The 13,694-nt window shown below is 30.0% G+C and overlaps 1 protein-coding gene across 6 annotated transcripts in view; it reads right to left on the reverse strand.

Annotated features, from left to right (window-relative positions):
- The window catches only part of lap (like-AP180), an 89,390-nt gene that overhangs the window by 9,672 nt on the left and 66,024 nt on the right, over nt 1–13,694 (reverse strand). For 5 of the 6 annotated variants that reach the window (XM_067273417.1, XM_067273416.1, XM_067273415.1 and 2 more), the window contains 5 exons: nt 9,630–9,939; nt 8,706–8,795; nt 5,176–5,211; nt 4,585–4,788; nt 1,581–1,767 (listed from right to left, as the gene is read on the reverse strand). In XM_067273417.1, coding sequence (XP_067129518.1) covers nt 1,581–1,767; nt 4,585–4,788; nt 5,176–5,211; nt 8,706–8,795; nt 9,630–9,939 — 827 coding nt within the window. The remainder of the gene's footprint in view (nt 1–1,580; nt 1,768–4,584; nt 4,789–5,175; nt 5,212–8,705; nt 8,796–9,629; nt 9,940–13,694) is intronic. The other variant, XM_067273418.1, reaches the window with a different exon arrangement.

A 13,694-nucleotide genomic window follows, 5' to 3' on the forward strand; every position in this document is an offset into this window, starting at 1 on the left:
ATATTGAAAAAACCAAATTTTAGTAATTTTGCATTAAGAAAAATTACTTTATATAAAATCAAACAAAGCATTTTTGTGGCTATATTTCAGATATTTAATTGAAGAGTATTAATTTACATGAAAAACATTGAATCAAATTTTTTAAGATGAAATCAAAATTTCATTTTTGAAAAAAGTCTTATTGAAATAATAATTTTCTATTTCAATATCAATTTGTTACAACAAAATATATGTAAATGTAGCAAAGTAATTGTTATCTTCAGCATTAATTTTGAAATAGTTTAATCACAAGTCAATTATAATATAAATAGTTACCACAGGTAGTAAAATAAAGTCTCAAGTGACAAAACTCAAATTCTTTAAATTAATCTAATGCTCAAATATTTCAAAACTGAATAACTGAACTTCATTGTCTTCAGTTTAAACATGTAAATGCTAAACACCTTGTCAATCTGATAGCAAAAAAAAAAACAATCCAAATTTTAAAAGCTCACTATTGTCTAAACCAGAAAATGAGCAATCTTTAGTCTAGGAGTCCTTATGACGTCCCTGGGGCTTTGGCAACAGTTTTCCTGTTTTCTGCAATCCAAATTAAGCTGATGTTCATTAAAGTCAAATGACTGCAGACTTATGACTATTTTGCTGTTATTATTAATTAAATGCTGATATTCATGATGAACATTCAAACTAAACTTGACCTAAAAAAATAGAGATATTAGTTTGTGCAACATTAGCATAAATTTTAGTACTTAGTATACTGGTAATTTGTACTTAGGCTTAAAGCCTGCAATTTCATAAAAATGCATATGGCCCAGCAGAAGTCTATGAAGTTCACTTACAACCTTTGCTGGATGGGGACTGCAAATGTTTAGACCAGAAATGAGCAAAGTTAAATTTTTGTTAAGGCTTTTATGAAAAGGAAACATTTGGAAAACAATTCTAGAAAGTGAAGATTGACTTCCTAAGGAGGTCAAAGTTTTACTAAAAAGGTCAGAAAAATAAACTGCTATCCTCAAGTTGTTAATAATGAATTGTAATTACAACAGGTCTTTTTAAATAAAAATTACATAGTACTAATGAAAATTTGAAATGTGTAACTTTAAGACAAATACTTTCAATAATAAATACTAAAATAAAGATACAAAGTTTAAGACACAGCTTTCTAATCTTTGTAATGTAAAAATTTAATCAAATTCTTTAGATGTGATATCACAAACTAAATTTTTCAACTGAACCATTTCCTAAATAATGATTTGAGAGAATTCTTAATTTTTGTCTATTCCTTTTCCAGGACATAATTTCTTTATATTATAATCTAATAAAGAAAACATTTTAATTATGTAGGAATTGTGTTTCCTAATCTAGATTACAATTAAAAATACAATCATGTGGATGAATTTACCTGAATGTACTCTAAGAATTAAATTTAATAAATAGGCTTATTCATTTCTGTGCATTTATCAAAATTCAAACAGTATGATAAAATGTTAGATAATACACATTCTGCAAGCTTTGAAAATTACACTATTGATAATTGAAGAATTAACACTATTTTAAATGAAAAAGTCAAATTAACAAACCTTTTCAGTGATTGTGTTGGACCATTAATATCTAAATTCTGGGCTAAACTAGCCAAACTGGAATCTAAATCTCCTTTGATTAAACTACTTGTAGCAAGATGTGATGTTTTGGCATCAGATGTTCCAGACATTTTGGCACCAGAAACAGCAGGTAAAGGTTGTAAGACATCTCCAAAGTTAGAAAAACCTTAAAATTAAAATTTTGCACATCTGAGAACTATTTAATTCTTTTTTTTTAGCAGTTTATAATAAAAAAGTTAAACAATAAGCACAGTTTATCCTCAAAAAGACTACAAGATCAGAAGTTTGAAAATTTTTTTTGCTCCAGCTAAATTTTAAAAATTTCAAATTTTTTTTTTTATAAACATCTAATAACCCAATTTTTAATGATTGCTGGATTACATCAGACTATGATAAGCTCCTGTTATGCCAAATTACTTTTAATTAATTAGTAAACCTCTACTTGACTTGATACAGTCAAACCTGTTTTTATGCGCTCTTTTTATGTGCGATTTTTATTTGTGCGATTTTTTTAATGTGAATTTTTAATTTGTGCGGTTTTTTTTATTTGTGCGGTATAGTTGGCGACTAGTCTCGTGCGATTCGTCATGTCTCACGTTGACTTATCATAGCTAAATAAACTTATTATAGCATAAATGCACTTATTATAGTAATATTATTGCATGAATATGCAAAAAATGAAATTATTTACTTTTTAAGTCAACAAAACACCACCTGGACAAAAATATGTAAAACAGACGATAGATCAGACGATGCAGTCAAGTGCTGACATCTGTTGTCAATAAATTCTGTTTCGTACGGTTTCGAGTTATTTTCTACGTGAGACTTTTTTTATGCGGTCCCTATTCACTGCATAAAAAAATACTTTTTTAATTGTGTTGCGAAAACTATTTTTTATAGCCCCTCGTGAAGTTTCGTGCGATTTTTTTTAATGCGTTTTTTTTAATGCGGTCCCTATCCCCCGCATAAAAACAGGTTTGACTGTAATTAGAAACATTATAACAACCAATCATTTGGTTCAACTACTTTGTATGTAAGGATTATATAAGTTGCCCTAGTCCAAGTATTTAATACAAAAATACAAGTTATTAACATCAAAAAGTCATTTGAATTCTCTTATTAAAAATTTCTTTGTCTAATTTCACAAACTATTGACTAGCAAAAAAATAAAACCCATTATTTCACAAATTTTATAATAGTTTGTGAAATTAATTACAATACAAGCATTGAACATTAGACATTTCCAAAAGAGAATTCAACAATTTAAGATGCACAGTAAGGTTGCCATAGTTCAAACTTAAGTCACTTAAGAGTTAACTGTACTTACTGCCTTAACTTCTATAAGTCATAACTACTAAGATTCAAATTAAACACGAACTGTTTTATATTGCTTGATTAAACAATAAGAAAGATGCAACGTAATGTATCGAAATATATACAAGTGCATTTTCTCAATTGTCCATATCAAGCAACATTTAAGTGTTTAAGACACTTTACTGACTATCAATTAAATAGACATCAAAATAACTGATACTAAAACAAAAATAAGTATTTTCAAGTAAAAATAATAAATATAAAACATGGCCGACAGTATTACATTTAATTGTATAAATATAAAATTGCAACGTTTATATTTATTATTTTTACTTGAAAGTGTATTTTATGTGAAAATGGCAATAGCACCAGAGGACGTTTTTACCATATTTACATTTTATTGCGGAGGCAGTAGCCTCTAAAGAAAGGTTGCCTCCATGTTTGTGAAATTGTAGACTGTCAACTGGAGTGAACGACTGATGAATAACGTAAACAAGTATTTTTGTTAAAACGTTGCAATTTTATATTTATACAATTAAAAATAAGTATCTTAAATTTTGTTTTAAAACTGAAAACACCTTTTGAATAGACCTTGGATGAAACTGACTGCAATCAAATTGTTTTATAGTTGTAAATGATTGCATCTTCATTAATTAATTCTAAAATTTGATTTCAGACATTTCATCCAAATGTAAACTAAATCTATGGTTTCAGAATTGCAATAAAGATTTGAATGCAATTCTGAAGCCATTTCAAATTTATAAATATTAGCTATACTTTATAAAAAACATTTAGGTTGTTCACTAATTTTTAATTTCATTTACGAAAAATTAAATAATTGAATGTCAAAATTAACGTATTTTCAATTAACTTGAAATAATTTTTAATTCTGAATAAAATTATAAATTAGTGACTACAGCACAGTAGTCACCTGTTCCAGTAGTTCCAAGTTCTGCAACAGATTTTGCAGGAGAGCTCATCCCTGATGTCGGTGTGCCACAGTACCCAGGAGTAGAAGAGGCACGTCCAGTTGGAGTAGTCCCAACAGAGCCACTACCTGCTAGTGAGTCAAGTCGTGTGAGGGAAGAAGAAGCAAGAGTTGATGCAGTATTGATCAGGGCAATGGAAACAGGAGGGGTAGGTTGCTGACTGATCAGATGAGGTGGAGGACCCATTATTCCTGTAGGTGGAAGGGAACTTGATAAAGGACTTGGTACTGCCCCTATAGCTGTCTGTGCTGAAGGTTTTAACATTGCTTTTTGGATGGCAACATTTAAATCATCTATAGCAGATTTCTGCTGTGCATGAACTCCAACTGAAGATTGTGAAGGACTTGATGTTTGTGTTTTAAGATCAGGAGTAGAACTTCTGCCAACTTGAGCCATTGCTACATCTAATCCTCCAAAAGGAGAAGGTGGTGGAGCTGATGGAGCTGATGTGGGTGGCTGTTCTGATTCAGGAAAGTTAGGACCTTCTAAATTAAATAGATCTACACCTGAGCCCCCTCCACCTTCTGACCAGATAGCAGCAGCAGTTGTTTCAGGAGAAACAGAAGCAGGAGGTTCAAAGGGTGCTCCAAATGGATTGGGTTCAACAGGGGCACTAACAGGTGCAGCACCTGAAACAGGACTACTGGTTTTGCCTCCCCAGATGAAATCACTGGACTCACCGCCAGTTGAAGTTGCTGGAGGAACATTTTCTTCTATGCTTTCTGTCATTTCCCCAAATCCAGGTTCAGATGGCTGGGCAAGAATGGGAGTGGTGCCTGCTCCTTGCATCAGTTCTGCAGTAGGAGAGGGAGAAGCTGAGCGTCCCATGTACGGCTCCAAGACAGGAAGAGTGAGACCACTGCCTGTACCTTTCTCAGAAGAAGCTGGTTGCAAAGAAGCAAGTTATATAGGACTATTTTTGTAATTAAAAATGATCAAAATCCCAAAATTCACAAAAGGAAAGGCTCAGACAAATGGCTCAAAAAGAATATCTAATTTTAGAATCTGTATCATAAAGATTGTACAGAAATACTTTCACACCATTTAATTTAAAAATAATTAGAAACTGTAATTTCTACAATTAAAGGAACTTCATATTAAAAATACAACACAGTCATGCAGATTAAAAGCAGACAACTCATACATTTAATTTATACCATTACCAACAGTTCATCTACAAACTTTAGAAGAAAGGATATAGACAGAGCACATGCAGTCCATTAATGTCACATAATACCAACACCACATAGGACAGGAAAAGGAATACAGACCTGATGGAGTCACTGTAGTAGTTAATCCAGATCCAGCTTGTAATAATAAAGGGCACAGTTAGTTAACTTTGAAAGTAATAGGTTAGTGAAAATCATGCTTACTACGAAACTACATTTGTGATTTCAATTTTAAGTATTTTACTTCAGAAATAAATTATAAATTCTAATCTGCATTATTCTATTAATGAAAATTCAAAAAGTATAAAGTAATAACTGCACAATTAAAATTCATTTGATCATGAAGTTAATGCATATGTTGTTATAAGCAGCATTTTCACTTACTCAAATCGTCAATATAAGCCAAACACATTTAAAATACAATTATATATGAACTAAGCTCTGGAAAATAAATATTAAATCCTTAAGTATCACTTTGCCGGTCTACTTAAAATAATAGATAAATAGCTTTAACTGCAACAAATTTTCAGATATTAAATTAGCTGATGTCAGTCTTATGACAAGCAATGAATTCTTAAATTTGAAATTGATAAAATTCCAAAATTTAAGAACTATTAATTAAGCCAGGTTATCTGAAGAATAAAACATTTACGCTTAAGTTGACATAACTACTGTAATACTTCTAATTTTTATATATTTTCCACTATACAAACTTTTTATAATTAAAAAGTTTATAGAAATGAACTATTTTATAATTACCTAAAATCAACATTTTTATTTTGAGCATTTAAGTTTATTAAAACATATTCTAAACATTTAAGCTAAGAAAAGAGAAAAATGTAGAGTATCATTGGTAAATAATTTAAAACTTGGAAAAATTAGATCTATAGAAGCTATGCATGCAGAGATATTAGCAAGAAAAAATGGCAGAAATTTCATGCATTTTATATATATTTGAGAAGGAAAAGTATCTCTTGTAACTTCAAATTTGTCATAGATTTTTGTCCATTATGGAAAACTTAAAAGTCAGACACTAGTAGACATTATAATTGACAAGTAAATGTCTTTGTTACTAAAACATCACACTCAATAAAAATTCATAAAAAGAGTACATTTGTACAATACTTAGAATCCTTTTTATAACAAAATTAAGTTGCTGTAACTAACAAGTATTCAAATCATTATTTCACTTTGACTTAAGTCAAAAACACTGGTTTTAAATAAATCAAACTGTAAGGAACCGAGTCCGAACGTTATTTTTATTTTATTATTATTTCCGTTTTATTATCTTTTGTTTGGGGTTTATGTTTATTTAGGACGAAGGTTCCCCACCACTCTCTTGTTAGTAATGAAAAATGAAGATAAAACAACTCACGGAGAAATAAGCGCCGTAGGAAAAAATCTTGCGCACTTGCGCTGCCCGGCGGAAGTAACAGTCCGCAGAAAAAAAAATGGGAGTCCCCACAATCACTAGTAGAGAAATACTTGATAAACCGTCTTAAACATCCCAGAAAATTATGATAAATATTTTGTAAATGGTTTATAAGCTTTGTCGGAAACTTAAAGCTGCCAGAACAGAAAGTTAATGTTAGCAACTAAGTATGTAAATAAGAGGAGTAACCCAGCTCAAGTGTGACGTCACCTCACAGTATAAAACCCGATTGTTAACCGAAGAAGGAGAGGTGAGTTCCAAACCGAGGTGACTTTGAGAGAGAGGTTAATTCGAAAGCGAAGTATTTTCTGATAGAAGTCCAGATTGATAATTGGACGATCCAAGGTGTTAAAGAGGAGTTCGATTGATCGATATCGAAAGGATTGAGGAAATAGTTTTCTTCATATAGTGAGGTGACGGATAGACGTTTAATTAGTAAGAGATTTTGTTCATAGTTTCTAAGTATTTGATTTGTCGAATTTCAAGAAGAATTACTATTAAGTTACGCTAAGTAGCTGAGTTTATTGTCGGGTTGACTTGTTGATTTTCGTTAATAAATTTTGTTTGGCTTATTGACATTTGTACGTAGTACGTTCTAGTTATTAATTAAATATATTTGAACGTTTGATTTGACTTGGTATTTATCGTTATTATTACTAATCTTTCGGTGCACGCTTAAAAGCCCAGGCCTGGCAAACTAATCTCGAATCCGCGTAAAGTACCCGTTAGGTTAACGGAAGTTTCACCGACCGTAATTATAGTCGGTTTCCTAAGATACTAAAATTAAGTACTTTACAAAACTACCTTACAATTGAAGTTTCATTTGAACTACAATGTAGCTTTTTTTACATTATTTCCACTACAATAGATTAACAAAGTTATTCACACCTACTGCAATTTAAGAAAACAAAAATGTGAACATTTAGGATCAATTCTACTTTCCTTGTCAAATTAAATCAGAGGTACTGAAGAGGAACCATTTTTACAGAGTGAAATAGACAAAAGGGATACATTTATAAAAATTTGTTTAAACTTCAATACAATTCTAAGAACAGTTATGATTACATAATTTATTGGACTATCCACAATACAATTGTCCTGTATATTTTAATAAAAAGGTAATTAAAATTAAGTGTTTAAATTTGCATTTGAGTACTTCTGGAAATGCCACTAAGTCATATCACTAAAATTTATCATCAATTGGATATCCAACATACCAATCTAATACTTTTTAGTACTAGAATATTCATGGGATGATATTTGCCCATCTCTAGCAATTCTGTAATAATGAATGGTTCAAACTTGGCTATTTTTAATATATTACACATTCATTGACATTTGTAAATGTCAATGAATGTGTATTTTAAACTTAGTATATTATATTAGATTATAAATATAAATAGTTTTAAGTAATTAATGAATTTAAATTAATCTTAAAATCAATTTATCCAAAATTGATGAAACAGTTACTATTCATTTTTATATTTCAAATAATGTCAATTCTAATCAGTATTACAAAAAAAAGATTTAATTTTTAATTAGATTCTTACACATTAAGATTAACATTTAAAAAAATTACACACACGTTAAGTGTATACATATATAAAAACTTTCATTAAAAAAAAAGCAGCTAATTTACTTCTTCCTATACATTAATTTCTTCCTTTTAAAACTTGAAATAAAGTTTCTTAAAATAGAAATTAAGAAACATCTGTTCTGTAACTTTAAAATTTGATTAAATCCTCCTCATGGATAACATTACCATACAGTACTAGTTACCAAAAATGCCATGTGTTAAGAAAAACAAGAAAAAGTAAGATATTTAACAACTTTCAATGATACGTCAGACACTTGGAACACATTATGGACTTTTTTAAAATTGTAATGCTATCACAATTTTTCAGATACATAATACATATATTACATTCTTAATATTTTGTTGAATGATTTTAAATTTAAGTATTTTTTAATAATTAAATGTGTTTGTATTCAATGAAATGTCAGAATATCTTAATTTAAAACTAGTAAACACAAAGCTTTTTTTTATTATTATTTAACAATTATAATACCATAAAACAGAATTTAGTAATATTTAACAAAAAATCTGAAGAATAAATTGGTTTCAGTCCATAAATGAATGAGATTGTAATAATCATGTAAGGACTATTTTTTAAATGGAAAAAAAAGTGAAAATATTTACCTGTAGCTTGAGTTCCACTACCAAAAGCAGCAGCAAATGAAGCATCACTGACAAAACCTCCTTGACCACTGGGTGTAGTAGCATTAAATCCTAAAAAGTTTTTATGAATATTTATTGTTCATAAAGGATTTTTTTTTACAGAATTCAAATCTAAACAAATGCTAAAACAAAATTGACTTGTTATTGTATAGTCTTAAACTGTCTATTAATTTCACAATTAATTATTGTCCTGGTAATTTTAATCAAAATTTTTATCAAAATCTGACATTTCAAAAATTCTAACTATATGTAAGCAAAATTTGAAGTTAATATAGGAAGGATTAATACCAACACTAACATTTCAAGAAAGATTTTAATTTGGATGAAATAATTTCTTTAAGATAAATCTTTAGCAGATTAATGCCTTTATGAATTGATTATGTACAGAACAAAATTCTATTCACTCCATTCAGTTGTGTCTACTTAAACAGTTACTTCATTATTTAAATAGCATTTTGTTTCAACCACTGTATTCAAATCACAAATCCAAAAACAGTACTAATCTTAATTCAATATTCGAGAATGCAAATATCCTCCCATAAGCAGTAACTTTGTAAATTATTAAAAACATTTTAATCCATTAAAACTAAAGGGGAAAAGCACTAAAAGTGTGCGTGTGTAGTTTTGAAATTTAATGCAAAAAAATTTTATTCTTGGAGTTTAAGAACATTTTAAAAAACTTCATTTTGCATTTTCAAGTGTGTAAACAATTTAAGATGATATATTAAGTTGAAGTTTATCAAATTAAAAGACAGTCTATGAATTTATAATCTTATAAAATAAGCAAAATTAGATCTAAGTAACAATTTGAAAATATATTGTTACAAATCAATTCTAAAATGCTGTAGTATTCTAACATCTGATAATTTAGTCTAAAATATTTACCATTAGTTCCAAAAGAGACAAATGTAGTTTGAGTAGTTGGTGGTTGGGCTGAATTACCAAATAAACTATCTGCAAATGGATTATTTCCCATGCATAACAGATCACTTGCTTCACTTGATGGAGCTGGAGCAGTAGTTGAAGTTGCAGGAGGAGAAGAAAATAAATCAAGTATTCCTTGATTACTTGTTGGAACACCTTGTTCAGTAGCAGGAGAAGCCAAGAAAGGATTTGTTTTTGTAGAGCCACTTGGAGGTGATACAATACTTCCTGTACCATCAGGACTAGATCTCCCATCTTTGTTTCTACGTTCCTAAAAATAGCAACAACTATAAAATTTAACTTATTGATGAAAAACAAATATTGAAATATACAAAAGTATTTAACATTTCACAAATAAATCACTTAAAATACAATAGTATTTTCTATAGTTATATCCTGACAGTATTTTTTTTTTAGAACACACTAATTACACTTTTATTTTGAAATGAAATTGCAAATTTAGTTTCTTATTCAGTTTATCAAACTTATAAATTTAGTTAAAACATTGTTGTCAAAACTTTACAACACTTAAAACTTTCCTTGTTGTGAATGCCATTGAAAAGCATTTAGTACATTAAATCAGGTTAAATGTTAAGGCATGCTTTAAACTTTTGTCTAATCTGTTATAACCTAGAATATTGTTTGGTTTGGTAGAATACAGCAATGCAACATACAAGCAATCTGTCAAGGATAATGCCTCCCGGAGAACTTCATGGAAAACAAGTCCTGTTTAGGTGTTATAAACATGAAAACCCAAATATACACACATTATTATATATATATATATATATAATATATGTGGTGGTGGTGAGGTGCAAACCCATGACCTATCAAAAACCTGAAGTAAAAAAAATTGAGAAATGGAAGCTATCAAGAAAACCAGGCTGAGAAAGAAAATTATAACATCTAGAGTGAAGGTGTGTTTATCTTTAAAGTCTTGTAAGAGGAAAAAAAATTCCATCAATTCAACTGCTGACTGCTACTTACAATGAAGTAAGTGGAAAAGTTTTAGCTGTGTGTCAGCTAAAACTAATAGTTGGTTACACGCCAACCAATGCCAAATGTTATTGAGCTAGAAATGACTAATAGTAATAAATTATGAAACAATTTGGCACTAGAGTGAGGCGTTTCTAGCCTGATAACATTCGGCATTGGTTGGTATGTAGCTTTATAATATATCAGATTTAGTGATAATGTTTGTTTCTAATAGTTGATTTTTAAAAAAATATAATCAGGCTTTGTTTAAAGAGTTGAAAAACCATTCTTAATTAAATGCATGCGAAAACTGATCCAAGCAGATCACAAAACTTTAACTGAATAAATGGAAACTTTTGTTTTGTGATGAGTTATTTCATTATTTAATAATGGTTAACTACAAATTATTTGCTGTTCACATGAAAAATAGACTGGCTAAAGGTCAGAAGGTGAAGTTTCCAATTAGTGTCCTGATTTATGGCAGAAGTAACTCAACAATTTGAAATTGGCTGGCTACTTTAAAAATACTATAAAATCAATTTCCACTGCTCAATTTTATTGTAGGAGTGGAAAAGAGAACTTTGAACTTTATCAGCAGAATAGAGCACCATTCCACTTAGGAGGTTTAACCAAACATTGGTTTGGAAGACAGTCAATTCTTCTATTAGACAGGAAAGTCTGATATGAACCATATAGAACATATGGTGTAAAACAAAGAAAAGTGACAGAGGTAAAGCTGCAAGATGTTGCATCGTTGCAAATGGTTGAGGAAGAAGACTGGATAAGCATTACTTATACAAAGAAGTCATGAGGAAAATAAGTTTTTCAAAAGCATTGGTAAAATTTTTTCAAGGAAACTAATTTTATCTGGAAAAATTGGATTTTATGCTAGAAATTAAGCAAGCCAAGAATTAAAGTATTACTCTTTGTAATGCTACTAATTGAAACCATGCCACAACACAAAGCTGCACTGTCCAGCTTCCAGTAGCTGAGACAAAGTATTAAACTGCCTTTAAAAAATTTTTAAAGTTTCCATAATTTTGTCCTATACATAATTTTGAAAAACTAAGAATAAAATCACTTCTATTATTAAATCAAAGATAAAACAGTTCAGTGTTATAAATTTTGTGAACACAGTATAATTTTTGCTACTTATAAAATTTTCTTGTGTGGGTTGGATATTAGATATGAGGGTTGGAAAGAAAGTAGTAGTAACATTGTTGTCATGCTTCATAGGAAGAGGGGTGCTATTAATTTCTGGACTTTGGAAGGAAAGGCATAGCTATTTTACATACCTAGTGGCAACTGTGTAAGGCATTTAGATCAAGAAAAAAGCAGTTACTTAATGGTGTCAAATTGGACTGCCCTAAACTATCCAAGTATTGGGACTATACTTGGGATAATCATCTTTGTCCTCCTACAGTGCAAAGGAAATGGCATTATATCAAAACATGCTCCCACTTTCTTGCATGACAATGCTGTCACACTGATGACCCTGTAAGGCTGTAAGGGAATTGTCAGGACAGTGGGATGAGAGGTACTCTAACATCCTCCATATTTACCCGATATGAGCTCTTGAGACTTAAATCTCTTCCCCAAGCTAAAGAAATCACAGAGGAAAACATTTCCACACAAGATAGACCATCCATTGAGCATTAGGGTGCTCATTCAGGTACAAATACAGTTAAAGGTGCTACACACCAGTAGCGCCTTTAACATATGTACCAGGTGATATAGTAGATTATTATATTGAAAGAATGTAATGCTATTCTGTTTCTACAATAAATGGTCTGTTATACAGGGTGATTCAGCTAAGCATATACAAACATCGAGGAATGGTAAGTCGCACAAAGACAAACCAAAATCATATCAATGGTGGGTCAGAAACACCATATTCATGTGGTAGATGGCATTATTGGCCCCCAAGACTGCCAAACTTCATGTCTTGATTACCACTTCTGGGATTACAAAGAACTTGTGTATGACACTCCTGTTGAAAGTAATGAGGACCTTGTAGTGCACATCTCTGTAGCTGCTTAGAAGTCCAAAGAGATATCAGGAATTTTCCAAATGTATGCGATTCCATGCACTCGTCAGTGCATGGAATCACAATGTCAAGCATTTTACAGTGCATGGTTGCAACTTTTAACACCTACAACATTGATACATTTCACAAAGATCTTGTAATAAAAAGTACTGTCTTCTTATGTGCTATTCTTTAATTTCTCATCCTTTGTACACTAACACACGAATAAAATTTCCAACCCAGCATTGCTATATGATTCTGATTTGTCTTTGTGCAACTTACCTCTCCCAGAAGTTTGTACATGCTTATCCATATACAGAGTGATTCAGCTATGTTGCCACTACTTTCTTTCCAGTCCACATATAATCAACTTACACTGAAATATATAATCTATAAATGTGGATTGTAAATAACTAGTTTTAGTAGCTTCTGTTTTAGATTATATGCAAGTTGTTTACAACAAATAAAATTTTCTTCAACATTGAAAAAGCAGATACTTTCTGAACTTAAAATTCTACAATATACACCTTACTAATATGAATGTTTATGGTGATTTGGAACCTAACCTAAGTATTTAATACACAATAGCATTAGATATAAATAAAAACCCAATAATCCTCTTAAGAGCAAAACAAATGCTAAAAATAAACATCTATCTAGTTACTATAAGATTAGCACCTTAAAAGAAAGTTATGTCTGTGCAAATTTACAAACCTTTAATATATAGCACATTCCACTTTTCCAGGAATCAATTATAAAAAAAGTGAGCCACAAATTAAATTTTCCATAGATTCAGTACAAAGTTAAGATTGCTGTATAATTCAAACTGCTCAACACCAAAACAGATATCCAAAATAAAAAAATTGGCAATGAAACATGTCATTTCATACAAAATTATACTTGCAAAAAAAAAAAGTTAAAATTGGCAACAATCCTATAAAAATAAACCACAAGATACTAAATTCTTCATGAGACTTAATATATTTTAATTAGATAATTAGCTTAAATCAAAACATGTTTTAATC

Source organism: Centruroides vittatus, unplaced genomic scaffold, assembly GCF_030686945.1.
Source record: "Centruroides vittatus isolate TY-2023 unplaced genomic scaffold, ASM3068694v2 contig_476, whole genome shotgun sequence".
Classification (NCBI taxonomy): domain Eukaryota; kingdom Metazoa; phylum Arthropoda; class Arachnida; order Scorpiones; family Buthidae; genus Centruroides; species Centruroides vittatus.